Below are 20,427 nucleotides of genomic sequence, written 5' to 3' on the forward strand. Positions count from 1 at the left end.
TACTCAGCAAACTGGGCATCACCTTGTTAGAAATGCAGAATCTTAGGCTCTACCCTCAGATTTAACTATATCAGAGACTGCATTTTAACAGGATCCTCAGGTGATTTCTGCTTTGTACACTGGGGACATGTCCTGCAGAAAAATTTTAGCCCCCGAAATAAAGAGGACGCTGACTGTGAGGGTGGAGGTCTTTGCCTTCCCTCCCTGTTTTGCGGTATCCATGATTCATGCTGCTGCTTCCCTTTTCCATTCCTCTGTTGAGCTAGGGAACAAACCATCTCCTAGGCAAGCCTCTAGAAGGGACTGTATGTGTTGCGGACTACTTGATTACTGTCACAGGGTGCAAAGTAGTCAGGCAAAATTCCCTTCTCTTTACATCTCTTCTATCGCATACACATGAAATCCTTCCTATCCAGTCCTCATTTCTCCTGTGCTAAGGTATTAAAAGAAATAAAGACCCCAAACATGCAGTGCCGTTCCAAGTAATGTTCTAAATCCCAAGTCATGGGTTTCAGACCCAAACTATTAGATTATTGCCCTCTGTCCCAGACCCAATTCTGCCGTGCTAACGTACCAATTTCCAAAATTCAATATAAGCAAAATATCATGTGGAGTCACCATAATAATATAACAGCTTAATGAGTGTCTATTTTCTGTTGTTACAACACTAGGAAGCTATATCTTTATATTTTTAAGTAATTCTTTAATTTGCAAGAATAACGTGTAGTAACATTAAAGAGTACCCGTTCTAACAGTATGAGCAAAAGAGAAAACAGTTAAATGCTAAATTGCATAAAATTATGAAGGTGTTGAAAATGAATTTTATTTAGTTTATGTGAGGGGGAAGGACACATTACTAGAAAGGAAAAAAATTCAGTCAAGTGAGAATAAAGGGACATGTTATATTTCTGGAGTCCTGGGATCAGGAGTGGTGCCCCTTTCTGTTGGCTGGAAGTGTACTTTGGGCCTTGTGGGTTTTTTTGAGTGAAATAGTTAATATGGTTACCCTTTTCTAGATGCTTGAAGAAGTCTTCCATAATCTTGATCCTGATGGTACAATGAGTGTAGAAGATTTTTTCTACGGCTTGTTCAAAAATGGAAAATCCCTTACCCCATCAGCATCTACCCCTTATAGACAATTGAAAAGGCACCTCTCCATGCAGGTAAGAAATAAATAGGAAGTGGTTTCTTTGTGAGTAGAAGTTAAAATCCATTTGAATAATTTCGAATGAATTAATCTGCTGTCTGAAGAAAAATACTGAGGAGAAAGAGAGGCAAAAGAAGAGTAGTAAAGAAAGACTGAACCATTGGGTAAGGAAAAGTTGGGTTTGAGAAATGACCATAAATTACAGTAGGAAGACCACTAATTATGCCCCTTCGTGTCAGCTGTAGGGCAGAAGAAACCTGGTGTTAAGTAGAGACACATTTCGTCTATATGAAGGAACTCTCGGCCAGGTCAACTGTTGATAAGCTTTGCATTCTAGGCTGACTTAGGAAAGGGAGATCAAAGGGGCTGCGTGACTTTTTATCCTAGCAGTATAAATTAGAGAAACATGCATTCTGCTCCTAGTGGTCAGGACTGACCAGTTTTGGTCTTGACAGACACCATGCTGCAATGCCTGAGCTTGCTCAAGTCTCTTTCTTCTTCCAGTCTTTCGATGAGAGTGGACGACGGACCACAACCCCCTCTGCGATGACAAGTACCATTGGCTTTCGGGTCTTCTCCTGCCTGGATGATGGGATGGGCTATGCATCAGTGGAGAGAATACTTGACACCTGGCATGAAGAGGGCATTGAGAACAGCCAGGAGATCCTGAAGGTATGGCAGCTAAAATGAGAGAAAAATGATGAATTGGGGCAGGGTTGAAAAATTCCATTTTTTTGAAACTGTGATTTGATTCGAATCCTTAATAATTCTTCTATTCACAAGATCTCAGACGTAAGAGGCAACTTTTCCTACCCACTTCAACCAGGATTATTGATAACTTCTTTCCACGTTTTTAACCCCTAAATTATTGATAAGAAATTTCTTAGCTGATCTCTGGTTGGTAAAGATTAGAGTTTTACCATTGTGTTTATTTACAGTGCCAGAGAGCATTTTTTAAAAACATGCAAATAATCATGTTATGTTTTTCTTAGAGGCAGCTTATTTATGCTGTGGATTGAATATTGTTCCTAAGTAATCACTAAAGAAATGTAAGCATCCAACCTGTAGACTGTAAATTCAGTTCTGTGAGTTTGTATAACCTTCACATGTTCTGCTTTCACAGGATAGAACTTGTGATTGTCTTGAACTTGTTCTGATTTCTAGGCCTTGGATTTCAGCCTTGATGGAAATGTTAATTTGACAGAACTGACACTGGCTCTTGAAAATGAACTTTTGGTTACCAAGAACAGCATTCACCAGGCGGCTCTGGCCAGCTTTAAGGCTGAGATCCGGCATTTGCTGTGAGTTAAGCAGAAGGTTCACCTGCTCTATTCCCTTTCCTACTTGTTGAGCAAGTCACTCAGATGCCTGTGGCATACATTCTTCCATCCTGTATGCAGATGTGGCTAATCGCCTATCATCTCACTTCTGTGAAAATGAGGTAGAGCTTAGATTTGCATGTAGTCTTTTGAAGAGGGCTGTGGAATGTCTGTGTGTTTTTGAATGGTTTTGGTTGTCTTGGTTTTGTTTTTGTATTGAAGCAACCCAGATGAGTGCTTTTTGGGGTCTACTTGTTGCTTAGAAACAGTTTCCCTCATACTTGGTTTCTTTCTGATTCTAGGGAGCAAGTTGATCAAGTGGTCAGAGAAAAAGAGAAGCTACGGTCAGATCTGGAAAAAGCTGAGAAGCTCAAGTCTCTAATGGCCTCAGAGGTGGACGATCACCACGCAGCCATAGAGCGGCGGAATGAGTACAACCTCAGGTACGACTGGCTGGGCCAGGACCCTCCTATCCCACCACCCTGGCCCAGGGCAGTGGGGCTCAGCCTGCCTGCCCGCTTGGCCACACCTGGCTGGAGTGACTTAGGTGTTGCCAAGCCTCAAGGAAAGCAGGATTCACTAGACACTTTCTCAAGGAGCTTCCCATCTCTGTGACTCTGTGTTTCCATTTTTGGTGGATCCACGTAGGGACCTCTGAGGGATTTGATGGCAGCTTTTCAGTCTTTCCTCCTCACAGGAAACTGGATGAAGAGTACAAGGAACGAATAGCAGCCTTAAAGAATGAGCTTCGAAAGGAGAGAGAACAGATCCTACAACAGGTGGGCAAACAGCGTTTGGAACTTGAGCAGGAAATTGAAAAGGCAAAAACAGAAGAGAATTACACCCGGGACCGCCTTGCCCTCTCTTTAAAGGTAATTATCCTATTGGTTGTACAGTCTGTGTCCCTGCTGGGAATACACATGGAAAACCACAGCTCTGTAAGAGGACAGGTCTGCACGGGGCTCATAAGTCTGCCTGGCTGGGTCATGACCGGACATGGTAGAGCCCCCGCTGGGAGCTAGATTTCAGGGGTGTCTAGGCTTCTGGTTTGCCAACAGCGTATCTTGTTCTTACCCCCTGCAGTTGCACTGGGTCCTCAGGGCTGTTTGGCCCCTGGTTGATGCTCTCTTCCTTCCTTGCACTCCCCCTTCCTCATTCTTCGCAGATGACTTTATTTTTTATTTTTTATTTTTTTTCTGTATGCGGGCCTCTCACTGTTGTGGCCTCTTCCGTTGCGGAGCACAGGCTCCGGACACGCAGGCTCAGCGGCCATGGCTCACGGGCCCAGCCGCTCCGCGGCATGTGGGATCTTCCCGGACCGGGGCACGAACCCGTGTCCCCTGCATCGGCAGGCGGATTCTCAACCACTGCGCCACCGGGGAAGCCCAGCAGATGACTTTATTTCCTGCCATACAGAGGCCATCATCAGCTTTGTTTCTTTGCTTCCAAATGTACCTTTTCCCTTATACATCCTCCTCTCCTTCCCTGTGCCTCAGTAGAGGAAGTGATCCTTCTCTTTATTGGACTCTGACACCAGATAATATGGTACAGTGTTATCTAGAGATAAAGGGTGGGCGGGGTAGGGGGTTCTGGCCTCAAGACTGCCTGGTTCCAATCTGGATACAACTACTTACAGAAAACCTTGATCAAGTTACTCAAACCTGTTTCCTAATGCACAAAAGAGGCACCATTGTAAATACCTACCCCATAGCATTGATATGGAGATTAAATGAGTTGCTACATATACAGTATCTAGAAGGTAATAAGTACCTATGGAATATTCACTACTGTTGAAGTAATAAAAGGTTCCTGAAACTCCACACATCAAAAACTGAGCTAATTCTCACTTCCTAACCATCAAACTGCTTCCTCTCTGGAATTTTCTCCCTAATCTACATCACCACCTGTGCTGAAAGTCATAGAAGCTAAAGTCCTCTGTCATCCTTGATTATCAGTTTCTGAGTCCCGTTGATGCTCTGAAATCCTTCTCAGATTTATCCCATCTCTCCATTTCCACAGCCTCTGAATAGGTTCACAATTCATCACGATTTCTCAGCTGACCTATGTGCATCCTTTTTTCCATCTATCCAACCTCCATATTGTCACCGGACTTACCTTACTTAAGAACACTTAAAATCATACTGTTCCCTCTGTAAAAGTGCAACATGGCAGCACTGAAGGGCCTTGAAATGGGTCTTGTCCTCATGCCTTTCTAACCTCAGATCCTGCCAGCAACCCACAGGGCCATGCCCTCAACCCTGCTGCACCTGCCATCAGCTGTCTCAGTTCCTCAGTAAGCTTTTAGGCTCCTTCACTGCTTTCTCCAACACTGCAGGCCAAACTACTTTTTCATTCCCATTACACTTTTTTTTTTCTTTCCAGAAGATAGCATATTTTCTATCACATCATAGATAATCGTATCCATATCTGCCTCCCCGACCACGGTCCCGAATGTGTGTTCCCTGTGGTCAGCAACAGAAGCTGATTTGTCAGTTTCCAGAGCACCAACACAGGCCCGATACGCAGAAATTGCTCCTGATTGTTTTAACATCTAAATTTAGATACACTTTGGAAGATTAGAGTTGTAGAACTGGCATTTTGGGGGAAGGTAGTATTTTTTAAAAACACTTCAAGCACATTCTTTTTCACTCCATGTTACTGTGTGAGGGTGTGAACAAGAATGTATTTAAAATATATTGGCTCTATATTCTTTTGGCAAAATATACTTTGAAAATAATGTTCTTCCAATTATCCTTTAGCATTGGAATAGAAAATATGTCAAATGGCACATCCATGTGGGTTTTTTTTTGACAAATGTGAGTGGAAATCTTACCAGTGTTTTATATACAGAAAAACCCCACCTTTTGTGGACTTCGGTTGATATGTTATTTTATTATAATAATTACAAATTATGAAAAACCTGTATGTATAGCTTTTATATATTAAACCAAAATAAAATTGTAAATTAAATATAACATATCTATATTATCATTAAATGAAAATTGTTAGAGCTCTCCTACTTTTAATAGTTTTTTTGAGTTCTCTTTTTTTTTTTAAATAAATTTATTTATTTTATTTGTTTATTTTTTGGCTGCATTGGGTCTTTGTTGCTGCGCGTGGGCTTTCTCTAGTTGTGGCGAGCGGAGGCTACTCTTCGTTGCGGTGCACGGGCTTCTCATTGAGGTGGCTTCTCTTGTCGAGGAGCTCGGGCTCTAGGCGCACAGGCTTCAGTAGTTGTGGCTCGTAGGCTCAGTAGTTGTGGCTCGTGGGCTCTAGAGCACAGGCTCAGTAGTTGTGGCGCACGGGCCTAGTTGCTCCGCGGCATGTGGGATCTTCCCGGACCAGGGCTTGAACCCTTGTCCCCTGCATTGGCAGGTGGACTCTCAACCACTGCGCCACCAGGGAAGCCCTGAGTTCTCTTTTGCTGTCAGATGAACAAGGTATTCTGCAACCAGTCTTTCATCTGACAGTTCACTGAGAATGTTTTTCACGTCATTAAATTTTCTACTGCAATGCTGTCGAATAGAAATACAATGCAAGCCATATATGTAATTTCATATTTTCAAACAGGCACATTAAAAGGTAAAAAGAAACAGGTGAATTTAATTTTAAATCATTTTTATTTAATATCTCCAAAACAGTATCTTTTTGACTTGTACTTCATCTACAAAAATTATTACTGAGTTTTTTGTGTTTCCATTCTAACTCTTCAAAATCTGGTGAATATTTTATATTCACAGCACATCTCAGTTTGTGCTATATACATTTCAAGTGCTCAGTAGTTACCCGTGACTGCTTGTGGCCACTGTTGGGCAGCGTGGTTCTGTAGGATCAAGAAAAAGAGGAGGCATGCTTTGAGGTTATAAGATAGAAATCAGTTTTTTAATATTTACTTTTTCTGCTCTAATGTACTGAAACTTTCCAGATGAACACATTTTCTCAATACTACTAGAGCATTGATTTATGCATGCTATAAAATGGTACAACAGTTTATTTCTTAATCTGTGCCCACTTAATTTCCCCAAATTTCTTCAGGAAAACAGTCGTCTAGAAAATGAGCTTCTGGAGAATGCAGAGAAGTTGGCAGAGTATGAGAATCTGACAAACAAACTTCAGCGAAATTTGGAAAATGTTTTGGCAGAAAAGGTAAGTCTGTTTAAATTTGATTTCCTGATATGTAGCCCCAAAGTGTAGTTCACTCAAAAGAGCAGAAGCTATGCCACCAAGAAAATTTCTATTATGGAATTATTTATGTGACTAAAGGAAGCTGTCATTTTTGCAGGGATTTAATTTATACGAGGGAGACATGGCATGGCACTGAGAAACAATCTCTGCTTTGAATGAACACATCACTCTAGAATCTTCTCCCCATCATCTAATTGATGGTGTTTCTGCTTAAATGTCACATTCCTTTCATACTCCAGACACGGGGTGAACACCAGAAACTTGGGCCTTTGGTACATTGTAGGTCAAAGAAGGACACTTGGAAAAAATGACAACTTTGCCCTTTTCATTTTCTAGTTTGGTGACCTTGATCCCAGCAGTGCTGAATTCTTTTTGCAAGAAGAAAGGCTGACACAGATGAGAAATGAATATGAGCAGCAGTGCAGGGTGAGTGACTGAAGAGAACTTAGTGGAGGAGTGCCTGGGTTCAAATACTGCCTCACCATTTACTAGCTGTGTGACCATGAGCATATCACTTCATCTGTGGGTGTTTCAATTCCTCACCTATGAGATAGCAAAAATAAGAGTACCCGCCAGATAAGGTTGTTGTGGAGAGTCAATGAGTAAGTATATGTAAAGTGCTTAGAACAGAGCCTGAGACACAGAAAACACTTAACCTAAGTGCTAGTTGTTAATGTTATTGTTTAGTTTCCTGAAATACGAGTCGGAAATTGCCAGTAATTAGAGGAAAATAAAGTTTTACTCTAAGAGAAGGAAAATGTGGTCATGTTGATGTGCTTATTCCAAAACTAGTCTTTCATGAGCCATCAACGCAGGCTGATATAATTTGCTTTTTTTTTGGCGGTACGCGGGCCTCTCACTGTTGTGGCCTCTCCCGTTGCGGAGCACAGGCTCCGGACGCGCAGGCTCAGCGGCCATGGCTCACGGGCCCAGCCGCTCCGCGGCATGTGGGATCTTCCCGGACCGGGGCACGAACCCGTGTCCCCTGCATCGGCAGGCGGACTCTCAGCCACTGCGCCACCGGGGAAGCCCTATAATTTGCTTTTGTTCTGTGGATTTTTTTCCTGAATACAGTCCTTACTTTATTTACAAAATGCAAATGGAGCAGAAACCACTCAAGTCTTTAAGTAGTAAGTCATTACAAATTCCTACCAGAGGACACAAAAACATCCTTATAAATAATAGGAATCTTTGATTTTTTTAAAAAAGTAACTCTCCTAAGCTCAGGAATTTGGTTTTTATTTTCCTTAAGCCACAGACACTTGTTTATTTTAACAAGATAAGCATAACTGAGTTCTAACTGCTTTAGATGAACATTGTACTTGGGCAAAAATGAAGAAAACAATCACCTCCTTATGAGGTTGCTCATAGCCTGCCTTCTCAGGAAATATACATGCACACTCTGAGAAAAGAAATGAAACATTTATGCCACTCTTATAAATAAGTTATGGCTCTTGACTAATCAAGTAGAGGTGTTTTCTCCTATGCTTTTAGTTATTTCATCAGTAAAATCTGTCAGCTCTACCTCCAAAAATTCCCCAAATTTGTCCACTTATTTATTTTTTTAAACAGTTTTTCAGAACCATACAATTCACCCATTTAAGGTATATAATTCAGTCTCTTTTAGTATATTCACAGAATTGTGCAACCATTACCATAATAAACTTCAGAACATTTTCATCACCCAAAAGGAAACTACTACTCCACCTAGCTATAATCTCTCCCATGACCCCCAGCCCTAGACAACTAATAATCTACTTGCTGTCTCTTTGGTTTTGCCAATTCTTTACATTTCCTGTAAATGGAATTATATAATATGTCATCCTTTGTGACTGGCTTCCTTCATTTGGCATAACGTTTTCAAGGTTCATCCATACCGTAGCATGTATCAGTACTTCATTTCTTTCCATTGCTGAATAATCCATTATATAGCTATACCACATTTTATTTAACCATTCATTAGTTGATGGACATTGGGTTATCTTGAATATTGTGAATAATGCTGCTGTGAACACTTGTGTGCAAGTTTTGTTTTGTTTTGTTTTAAACAGAAACAGACTCACAGACTTAGAGAACAAACTTATGGTTACCAACAGGGAAGGGTGGGAGGGAGGGATAGACTGGGAGTTTGGGATTGACATGTACACACTGGTTTATTTATTTATTTATTTTGGCTGCTTTGTTGCTGCACGGGCTTTCTCTAGTTGTGGTGAGTGGGGGCTACTCTTCATTGCGATGTGCGGGCTTCTTATTGCGGTGGCTTCTCTTCTTGTGGAACATGGGCTCCAGGCACATGGGCTTCACTGGCTGCAGCACACAGGCTCAGCAGTTGCGGCATGCGGGCTTCAGTAGTTGCAGTGCGTGGGCTCAGTATTTGCGGTGCGTGGGCTCAGTAGTTGCGGCGTGAGGGCTCTAGGGTGCATGGGCTTCAGTAGTTGTGGCATGTGGGCTCAGTAGTTGTGGCTCGTGGGCTCAGTAGTTGTGACTCATGGGCTCTAGAGTGCAGGCTCAGTAGTTGTGCGTGGGCTTAGTTGCTCCGTGGCATGTGGGATCTTCCCAGACCAGGGGTCGAACCCGTGTCCCCTGCATTGGCAGGTGAATTCTTAACCACTGTGCCACCAGGGAAGTCCTGTGTGCAAGTTTTTGTGTGGACATATGCTTTCATTTCTCTTGGGTATGTACCTAGGAGTGGAATTGGTGGGTCATATGATCACTGTATGTTTAACCTTTTGAGGAAATGCCAAATTTTTTCCAAGATGTTTGCACCATTTTACATTCCCACCAATATGAGAGTTGCAATTTCTCCACACCCTTGCCAACAGTTGTTATTGTATGTCTTTTTAAAAAAATATATCTTTATTGGAGTATAATTGCTTTACAGTGTTGTATTAGTTTCCGCTGTACCACAAACAAAGTGAATCAAATATATGTATACATATGCAATCCCACTACTGGGCATATACCCTGAGAAAACCATAATTCAAAAAGAGTCATGTACCACAATGTTCATTGCAGCACTATTTACAATAGCCAGAACATAGAAGCAACCTAAGTGTCCATCGACAGATGAATGGATAAAGAAGTTGTGGTCCATATATACAATGGAATATTACTCAGCCATAAAAAGAAATGAAATTGAGTTATTTGTAGTGAGGTGGATGGGCCTAGGGTCTGTCGTACAGAGTGAAGTAAGTCAGACAGAGAAAAACAAATATCGTATGCTAATGCACATACATGGAATCTAAAAAAATGGTACTGATGAACCTAGTGGCAGGGCAGGAAAAAAGACACAGATATAGAAAACGGACTTGAGGACACATGGGAGGGGAAGCTGGGACGAAATGAGAGAGTGGCATGGACATATATACTCTACCGAATGTAAAATGATGGCTAGTGGGAAGCTGTTGCATAGCACAGGGAGATCAGCTCAATGCTTTGTGACCACCTAGAGGGGTGGGATACAGAAGGAGGCTCAAGAGGAAGGGGATATGGAGATATATGTATGTCTTTCTTATTTTAGCCATCCTAGTGGGTATTAAGTGGTATCTCATTGTGAGTTTGATTTGCATTTCCCTGATGGCTAATAACATTGAGTATCTTTTCATTTGCTTATCTTCTTTGGAGAAATGTGTCTTCGGATCCTTTGCTGAATATTTAAATGTGTTATTTGTCTTTTTATTATTAAGTTGTAATAGTTCTTTATATATTCTACAATCAAGTCCCTTATCAGATATATAATTTACAAAAACTTTTCTCCCATTCTGTGGGTTGTGTTTTTACTTTCTTGTTGGTATCCTTTGAAGCACAAAAGTTTTTAATTTTGATGATATACAGTTTATTTATTTTTTCTTTTGTTGCTTGTGTTTTTGACATCACATCTAAGACTTGTATTGGTTTTTAAACTCCAGCTGTTACAAGACCAAGTAGATGAACTCCAGTCTGAGCTGGAAGAATATCGTGCACAAGGCAAAGTGTTCAGACTTCCCTCAAAGAACTCACCGTCAGAAGAACTTGATATTAACAGTGGTTGCGTCGAGCCTGACCAGGGTAAGCCATTCGGACACCATCTTTTCAGAGTCTCTGCCTTTGACTTTTGTTTTTAAAACCATGGTTGAATGTAGAATTGCAAAATGTTGGCAGTCCCACCCCCCCCCCACCAAAAAAAAAAAGACTTTGGCAATGCTATTTTCTTGAGCTGTTTCACTTGTGGTCTGTTTTTGCATTTGTCCTTGAAGTCTTTATGAGACTATTTCCATCTGATTTTTATATGCATCAACAAAGAAATGGAAAAATCAAACCACAAGGATATTTGCTTCGTTTAAAAAAAAAAAACTGGCCACAAGTCTGAGAATCCAGGCCATGGGAGTGTTAGAATTCAGTCACTGAGTTATTGCTGAATCCTCCCTTTCTAAAAGAGTGCCTAACTGGTATGACAGTGTTTTGGAGAGTGAGCCAGCCAAAACCACAAAATATGATTTCCTTATTCTGGCTGTGCTAAATGTCTGCAAAACAACAAATAAGAGAAATAAACCTTGGTTGCCTGTGCCTTTGAGGAGGATTTTGAGTAGCAAGGTTGGAAGGCAGAGTCATTTGGGAACCCTCCTACATTCATTATCAGCTCTTTTCCTCCCTCCTGGCATCCTGCCCCTTTGCTCCAGTGTGTTGAATTTCAGTTTCAGAAAGGGTTTATAATAAATTCTTCATCATAAATAGTTTTCCCCACTGCTCCTTGGAACAGGAGTACAGGTTCTTACAAGGGTTGTTTATTCTTCTCCTTACCTATTTATTCTAGAATAAATAAGGGATTGGGGAGGGGACATGGACAGGCTTGAACACCTTTCCTCTGATTCTAAGTCTGTACTCTGTAGCCCTACTGTGGTATAAGAATGGAGCCCAACTGATATGATGTATCTCAGAAGCTTTTCTGGGCTTTTCCATAGATGACCAAGGGCTGGGAGTTCTCCTCATGGGTACATGAGGCTGTGTCATCTTGGGGTGGTTTACACCCCAGGTATCACTTCTCAGTTGGGGATATGCCATGATAGATGAAGAGAAAGCCCAAAGCAAGACTGTCAATCCCAGATGCTAGACTTACGCTCTTTCTTGCATCTGCCTGTGTATCTCCACATGAAAAGCTTTTCTGAGTCCCCTGCCTTAAGGGATTTCTGTGTAGTATTAGATGTAATCATTTTGTCTTTGTATTAGCTCAGCCCTCAGCTTATGCTTCACATTTCAGTGTCCTTCTCAGTCATCATCACGGGCAGTTGGAGAGGTGAACTCATATGAATGAGTTGAGAATTTTCTATCAAATCTGCCTATATCCAGGTTCCTAACCTATGCCCTGTTCTTTAAAAAAATTTAGCTGATAATTTAAGGTAAGGCCATATCTGCACCACAGGAAATTAATATTACGGTACTGAATCTTTTGTAATGTTGAGGGGTGGGTTGGATATCTTGACCCATGAAGTTAACAACTCAAAGCATAGCAAGTATGCTGGCCACTCATTCTCCTGCCACATTGCACCCCTGCTAATTTGTCACTCAGTATTCACTGGATGGAAAGAAGGCTGGTTTGACCTGACTACCTCACTCTGCAGGATTTTCATTAGGAGGAGGTCACCTTTAAGCAACAATTTCCATATCTACTCCCACCTGCTATTCTATTGGATTCTATTAAGGTTTGGTACATTGCCTGTACATGAAAGAATCTGTTCACCTTCATTTTTTCTTGTTTTCCCTAATACTTAAAAACAAGAGACTTCTCTTGGCTTCTGTTGTTTCCTAGTAGATCTCATCTCATAGTAGTAATTTAAGCTAAAAATTATCCCTCAATTAAAGTGGATATCCTTCCTTAGATGCCAGTTGTTGAAAGAACCTGCTGCAGGGTCAACAGATCTGATGTGTTTTCAGGGCTTGGTTCTGAAGAATGCAATCCATTGAATATGAGCATCGAGGCGGAGCTGGTCATCGAACAAATGAAAGAACAACATCACAGGGACTTGTGTTCCCTGAGACTGGAGCTTGAAGATAAAGTAAGACCTTTTTATCAATCCTGTTCTCTGATTTCTTTGACCTCTGACAAGCTTTTGCATGTAGGACATTCTCAATTCTTTTTTCTCAAGGAGCAGCACTTTCTATACATTTCCTCTTGTGTCCTGTTGGCTACCAGAAACGCACTACCTCAGCATGGTTTCACAGGCCAGGGGTGAGGCCTTTTCCTCATAGGAGAGAGTTTCTTAAAAATGTAGTATCTTCAGTCCTAGCAAGCATGGAACTTGCAGACCATTACATTATTTCCAACTCATTGAAAAACATCTTAATAAAACTAAAAAGCCCTTCGATATAGCATTACTTCCTAAATTAGGTACAAATTCTGAATCTTGGCCTTCAAAACGCTTTACCATGTTGCTTTAGGTTATATTTCCAGTCTTCTCTTTTACCTTACCTTATCCTCCAGTCAAACTAGGTAGTTTGCTGCTCTTCATCAAACTGTCCTCTTTTGCTCATGCTATTTCGTGCTGTGTTATTATTTCTTTCTACCTCTTGAAAGTCTACTTAACCTTCAGAGTTTATATCAAATGCTACCTCTTACATTCCTGAATTCTCCCAACCAAATGTGATTTTTCCCTCCTTTGAATCCCAGGTTACATTGTAACTATTTTTCCTATACCTTTTATATGTTTTATTCTGACTTGTAGTATACTTTTTTGTATTTGTCATGAGCATGTCTAGAGTGGTTTTTCCTTAATGACAGGGGCTATATCTTACCCAACTTTGTGTCCCCATGAGGCCTGCAGGTTACCTGACAGGTGTTAAACAAATACTTAAATTTAATTAACTATGTTAAGGCCCTAAGTTTGCAGTTGGAAAGGATGCCCGTGGAGACAAATGGTATCTCTGTGAAGGTCTAGTCCGTTTTAATAGAGTTGTTCAGAAACTAATAAAATTCAACCAAGTTAAAAAGGTAATCAGACCATGCCTGACTTAAAACTATCTTATTTAATGTGTTTTTGAATTGTTACTTTAAAACAAAAAATGGGAAAACTGAGGAATGTCTTGTAGGAGAAAAGTAATTACTGCCCCATCACCTTTCCATGGCCTTGAGTTGAATAACATTGTGGTGGTTTTACTTTCTGGCTTTAGGTGCATCATTATGAAAAGCAGCTAGATGAAACCAAGGTTGCCTGTAAAAAGGAGCAGGAGAACATGAAGCAAAAGTATGAGAATGAAGTGCACATTTTGGAAGAACAAATAAGTGACCTTAAAAATGAAATTGCAGAACTTCAGGGCCAGACAGTGGTACTCAAGGAGGTACAACACACGGCTATCTGCAGACATGAGGAGGAGAAAAAACAACTGGAAATGAAGTGGGATGAGGAAAAGGCTCACCTGCAGGAGAAGATGAGGCTGGAGCATGAGATGGAGCTAAAGGCTAGGCTGGAGCAGGCAGAGGAAAGCTTTAATGGAGAGAGGGAAAAACTCATTCAAAATGGTGCCTGGACAGAAGAGAAGGTGAGAAGCTTGACTCAGGAACTAGAACAAGTTCACCAGGAGCAGCTGAAAAGCCTGGTGGAGAAGCATACTCTTGAGAAAGAGGAATTGCAAAAAGAGCTCTTGGAAAAACACCAAAGGGAACTACATGAGGGAAGGTAAGAAAATGGGGGAAATGGAGGAATCTGGGGCACCATTCCTCGGGGGCACCAGAAATCTCAGTCAATTAAGGAGACTTTGAAAAATCAGAAGACATAATAGCCCACTGACTGACTAGATTATTTTTAGTTTTTCAAATTGTGTTGCCGTTGTTTAGATATAAGCCTACCTTGGGGTATTGAAACTTTTTTTGAGAAAGGGGAAAGTATTTTTTTGTATCAGGCATGTACTTTTTAAGGTTCCAGATGAGGATAAGATTATCACAAATGTGATTTCTTCCTAGTTCAGTCTTGCTGTTTTCTGAGAAAGGCCATTTATAAGCTAGATTCTGGGCCAAGTTACATTTCCTTCCAGAGTTATGAAACACCATTTTGTGCTTACTTTCCTCACGTGAAATCTCAGGTACTTTTCAGGGCTTTGGTGCTTCATACTTTAACCTGGTGCTACTTTATTAAATAAAAAGCAAAACATAATGAATTTGTTAATATGTGTGGTTTATATGACTATTATCCACCAATGTCTACTTAATTAAAATGGAAGAATTTTATACATATTAGCCTAAACCCAAATTAGGGTTTAGGCTAATATGTATTTGAACATTTAATGTGAAATATCAGCCTAAGTTTTTGGCTAAAAATCCATAAACAAATACATCTGGGAGTATACCAAAGAATTTGGTTTTTAAATTTTCATTCTAAATGCAGAGAGAGGTAAGTAAGTCTTTTAAATTAATTATGGCTGCCAGCATTGGCTCTCAGAAATGAGATCCCTTCTCAGTATAAATGAATCACATAGGAATAAGTGAAGACCATTTTTAGAAAATATTTAAATTGTTTGCTTGGCTGCTTCTTCTGTGCACGGGAAAATGTTTTTTGTTTGCTTCTGGAGTTGATGGCAGTTTCAGTAATGCTGTATGTTGACCACATTTAGGGAAAAAATGGAAACTGAGTGTAATAGAAGAACCTCTCAGATAGAAGCCCAGTTTCAGGCTGACTGTCAGAAAGTCGTTGAGAGATGTGAAAATACTCTGCGAAGTCTGGAGGGGCACTACCGCCGAGAGCTGAAGGAGGTCCTGGAACAACAGCGTGAGGAGAGATCCCAGTGGGAGTTTGAGAAGGACGAGCTCACCCAGGAGTGTGCAGAAGCCCAGGAGCAGCTTAAAGAGACTCTCCAGAGAGAGAAAGCGACTTCTCTGGTCCTGACCCAGGAGAGAGAGATGCTGGAGAAAACATACAAAGAACATTTGAATAGCATGGTTGTTGAGAGAGAGCAGCTACTCAAAGACCTGGAAGATCTAAGAATTGTGTCGGAAAGTCAGCAAAGTCTGCTGTCCAGCCAGATACTTGAGCTGAAGAGCAGTCATGAAAGAGAACTGAAGGACCGTGAGCATGTCCTGTGCCAGGCAGGCGCCTCGGAGCAGCTGGCCAGCCAGAAGCTTGAAAGGCTAGAAAGGGAACGTGACCAGGAGAGGCAGGAAATGATGTCCAAGCTTCTGGCCATGGAGAGTGTCTACAAAGCGACCTGTGAGAAAGCAGATCGAGAGAGGGCTGAGATGAGCACCGAAATCTCCAGGCTTCAGAATAAAATTAAGGAAATGGAGCAGGTGGGATCTCCTCCCTCCAGGCTTCAGAATGGCTGCCAGGAAATGGGAAGGGAGGAGGCGGAAGGAAGTGGAGCCATGTCCCTGCTCCAGCAAGGAGAGCAGCTGTTGGAAGAGAATGGAGATGTCCTCTTAAGCCTGCAAAGAGCTCATGAACGAGCAGTGAAGGAAAATGTGAAAATGGCAACTGAAATTTCTAGGTTGCAACAGAGGCTGCAAAAATTAGAGCCAGAGTCAGTAATGTCTTCTTGTTTAGATGAGCCCACTACTGGGTTTTTTGGAAATTCCGTGGAACAAACAGAGCCATTTTTACTGCCAAACCGAATGAAACAAGTAGAAGGTGGAACCATGCAGCACGTCCTAAGTGACCTGCAAGCCGATGAGGTCCGCGATCTGGAAAGTACGGGCACAAGCTCTGGTCAGAGACAGGAGGTCAGAATAGAGGAGTCTGAAGCATCAATAGAGAGTTTTTCTGAGCTTGAAAATAGTGAGGAGACCAGGACTGAAACCTGGGACCTAAAGAATCAGATTGGCCAGCTTCAGGAACAGCTAATGATCTTACGTGCAGACTGTGATCGAGCTTCTGAAAAGAAACAGGACTTACTTTTTGATGTTTCGGTGCTAAAAAAGAAATTAAAGATGCTTGAAAGAATCCCTGAGGCTTCTGCCAAGTATAAATTGTTATATGAAAATGCTAGTAGAGAAAATGAGTGTCTTCAGGAAGAGCTGAGAGTGATGGAGACGCGGTATGATGAAGCACTAGAAAATAACAAAGAACTCACTTCAGAAATGTTCCGATTACAGGATGAGCTAAAGAAAGTTGAAGAAGTGACTGAAACATTCCTTAGCCTGGAAAAGAGTTATGACGAGGTCAAAAGAGAAAATGAGGAACTGCATGTTCTGGTTTTGAGACTTCAAGGCAAGATCGAGAAGCTGCAAGAGAGAGCAGCATTGCAGTATGACTGCTTCTCCTTATGGGAGGCCCATTTAGATAACCTGGAAGTGAGACCTGATGAAAAGGTCCTTGAACTAAATCAGACACTGGAAGAGTGTGTACCAAAGATTATGAATGTACACCATATTATAGAAGAACATTGTCAAGAAAACCAGTACCTAGAGCAGGAGAATACACAGCTCTTAGAAAAAGTAAAAGCACATGAAATTGCCTGGCTACATGGAACACTCCAGACACATCAAGAAAAGCCTGGAGTACAGAACCAAGTAATACTGGAGGAAAACACTGCTCTCCTCAGCCTTCAGGACAAACATTTTCAGCGCCAGGCCACAATCACAGAGTTAGAACGGGAGAAAAAGAAGCTGCAGGAGCTGACTAGAAAGTTGAGGGAAAGAGTCACTGCTTTAGTTAAGCAAAAAGATGTACCTTCTCAAGGAGAAAAGGAGGAAGAGCTGAAGGCAATGATGCATGACTTGCAAATCACGTGCAGTGAGATGCAGCAAAAAGTGGAGCTTCTGAGGTAATGTATGTACCTTCTACACTTCACGGAATCCCACAGAGCACCTCACCAAATCTAACTTCGCTGCTTGCTGTGCCTAGAGAAACTAACCTGTTAGTCTTCAAGAAGAGAGCAGTACTTTAGACTTCCTTCTGCTTCTGTGTCGTATTAACAAGTAGAATAACCCTGCCTAGGAGGCACTCCTTCCTCTCTAGGAAATAAATGTCGTTCATTTAGGGTGTGAAAGTTCATGATGGAGAGTGTTAGTTGTTTAACCATATGCATCATCAATGTGTGTCAAGTCTTTAACTCTTCTGTAGCACTTCATTGGGATGGATAGTTTTGGTGGGTTTTTTTTGGCTAAATGTTGGTTATTTTCCTCATTTTGATGAAACAAGATATATGAGAATGAATGCCTTTCGTGTATCATTAACTCACTTGGTAGACAAGAACTCTCTTCTTACACTAATATAGGAAAAGTGTTGTGTCTCACGGCTTATAGTTTTTCACTTATATCACTTGAAGTGCAGGCTGATATTCTGTAAACACTGGAAATTTATCTTAGAACATATAATTCTTTGAGGAGCTATCAGATTCTAATAAACGTGCTTGAAGAACAAAGACAAAAATGCTACTAATTTGAACCACTGCTCACTCGACTTTATAAAATATGATTGCAATAGCCTTCTAACAAATTTGGTTCAAAAAAAAACTTGTAAAATATTACATCATGTCTGAAATATCTTAATGATATGAAAAAAACAAAATAATTCTGGGTGTAGTTTTTCCTCGTTTTACTTCAGACCATATTTAGTTCTAAAAATCATAATGAGATGAAAGAAATCACAAAGTAAACATTAGTGTACATATTTTGACATGGCCCTTTCATTTATGTAGTGAATTTTCTTTCTCTAGGTAGCCTGGGGTTTAAAACTGAAGCTCATACAGCTTAGTAATACGGCTTTTGTCTTTTAGGAGCAGGCAGGACTTCAAACTGAAATAAATAATTTGCTCAAAGCGTATGCTTGTCACTGAGAAAGTCAGCAACCAGGATGGGCATTGAGTCTCCTTTCTGTCTCCATGCTCAACTGTTTCAGTCACACTTCCCTAATGTCTTTTAGTGAAATTCTTACTTCCCAAAAGAAATGAGTCAATATGTCGTAGCTTGATTTCCAAGCACCGAGAGACTACTAATTTAGGCTTTTCTTTTTAACTGGCATGGAATACGTGTTTAATTGGAAGTTACTATAAAGTATTTTCCAAAGATGCCAGATGACTGCCTTGTTATAACTATTTTTTAAAAATCTCTGTACTTCAGATATGAATCTGAGAAGCTTCAAGAGGAAAATTCTATTTTGAGAAATGAAATTACTACTTTAAATGAAGAAGACAGCATTTCTAACCTGAAATTAGGGAAATTAAATGGATCTCAGGAAGAAGTGTGGTAAGACATATATTTAAATGTTCTTAGGGCATTTTTGTGAGGACTAAAACTATTTTACTTCAACTGTTAAAGCCTAACTCTTAAGTTATATTTTCATTGTTCCTTTAGGCAAAAAATAGAAACCGTCAAACAGGAAAAAGCTGTAGTTCAGAAGATGGTTGAAAATTTAAAGAAACAGGTAAGGAGAGAATATTTCCCTATGTTTCCTGATTCTAAAATTTTCTTCTTTTAAATTTGAAATTTACAGCACATGCTACTGGAAACGTAGCTAATAATGGTAAGGTTGTAAATCCTGAGTTTCAAAATGGAAACTCACCTCATGCTAATTCTAAACTAGGTTTCTATTTTTTTGTGAATATAATAATGTATATATTATTTCTAGACTCTGGTGCTGAATACTAGCTTTATAATCAGTGGGAGTGGGGAGGTGATAACCTCTAAAACCAAACCTGTGAAATACTAGCTCTATGTTGCCTGTGGTTTTGTTTTGTTTTGTTTTTAATTAGATTCAGTTGTGCTCTTTGTAGCAGATGGCTTTTAAAAAATATATTTATTTATTTTGGCTGCGCCAGGTCTTAGTTGCAGCACACGGAATCTTTGTTGCAGCATGCAGACTCCTTAGTTGCAGCATGCATGCAGTATCTTGTTCCCCAACCGGAGATCGAACCAGGGCCCCCTGCATTGGGAGTGCACAGTCTTATCTGCTGGACCACCAGGGAGGTCCCCACATGTGGTTTTGATTCATGTTAGCTCCTTCATCTTTTCTCACCATAATTAAAAGCAGAAAGTTAAGAACAGCATTTTACAGATACAGAATACTAGTTAATCCGTGTATATTTTCACAGAATTATGATTTATTTAGATAGCTTGTGCCATTCAATGCCCAGTTTGTATAATCTCAACAATATGCAGTTGTGTGGGGAAAAGCCATTTGAGAATCTATCTGAAACGGTCAAAAGACAAGGACATCCTGGGAAAAAGACTATTTTCAGCACTTGAAATAGACAAGGTGTTAACGTCCAAAATATATTCTGTACTCTTACAAACAAATTGCAAAATGGAGTAGAAAAGTGAATAATTTATATGATTGGTCAAGTCAGAAAAAAAGAAGAGATCATATAAAAAGATGGTTAGCCTCATTAGTAATTAGGGAAGGGCAAATTAAATGAGTTTCTTTTTTTCACCTGTCAGATTAGCAAAAATTAAAGATTGATCTTGTCTAGTATTAAAAAGGGAATGAGGAAACAAATATACTCATACGTTATTGATAGGACTATAAGTTGGTAGTCTGTGAGGAAGACATTGTGGGGATATCAATCAAAACAGTAATGTATATGCACACCTTCTAACCCAGCAGCCCTACTTCCAAAAATAAGATCCTAAATACAAAATGCTACCATGTGTAAATGAATTTTCCAAAAGATTGTTTTGTTTCTTCATAATTAAAAGAAAAAATGATAATAAACCTGTATGTCTATCATTGTGGGAATGGATAAATACAGTATGGAATGTCTTGATACATGGAATACCCTATAGCAGGGGTCCCCAACCCCCGGGCCATAGACCACTACCAGTCTGCAGCCTGTTAGGAACCGGGCGCACAGCAGGAGGTGAGCGGCGAGAGTGAA

General features: G+C 40.5%; 1 protein-coding gene across 10 annotated transcripts in view; it reads left to right on the top strand.

Moving 5' to 3' along the window:
- NIN (ninein) overlaps positions 1-20,427 on the top strand; it is a 113,650-nt gene that overhangs the window by 63,891 nt on the left and 29,332 nt on the right. For 9 of the 10 annotated variants that reach the window (XR_010839563.1, XR_010839560.1, XR_010839561.1 and 6 more), the window contains 13 exons: positions 1,017-1,163; positions 1,652-1,819; positions 2,312-2,448; positions 2,769-2,909; positions 3,164-3,338; positions 6,502-6,612; positions 6,988-7,077; positions 10,560-10,698; positions 12,562-12,683; positions 13,795-14,300; positions 15,232-17,376; positions 18,674-18,799; positions 18,908-18,977. Coding sequence is in view for 6 of the 10 variants with exons in the window: in XM_059056562.2 (XP_058912545.1) it covers positions 1,017-1,163; positions 1,652-1,819; positions 2,312-2,448; positions 2,769-2,909; positions 3,164-3,338; positions 6,502-6,612; positions 6,988-7,077; positions 10,560-10,698; positions 12,562-12,683; positions 13,795-14,300; positions 15,232-17,376; positions 18,674-18,799; positions 18,908-18,977 (4,077 nt within the window). In the remaining 4 variants the exon portion in view is untranslated. The remainder of the gene's footprint in view (positions 1-1,016; positions 1,164-1,651; positions 1,820-2,311; positions 2,449-2,768; positions 2,910-3,163; positions 3,339-6,501; positions 6,613-6,987; positions 7,078-10,559; positions 10,699-12,561; positions 12,684-13,794; positions 14,301-15,231; positions 17,377-18,673; positions 18,800-18,907; positions 18,978-20,427) is intronic. The other variant, XM_067028479.1, reaches the window with a different exon arrangement.

Source organism: Kogia breviceps, chromosome 3, assembly GCF_026419965.1.
Source record: "Kogia breviceps isolate mKogBre1 chromosome 3, mKogBre1 haplotype 1, whole genome shotgun sequence".
Taxonomy (NCBI): Eukaryota; Metazoa; Chordata; class Mammalia; order Artiodactyla; family Physeteridae; genus Kogia; species Kogia breviceps.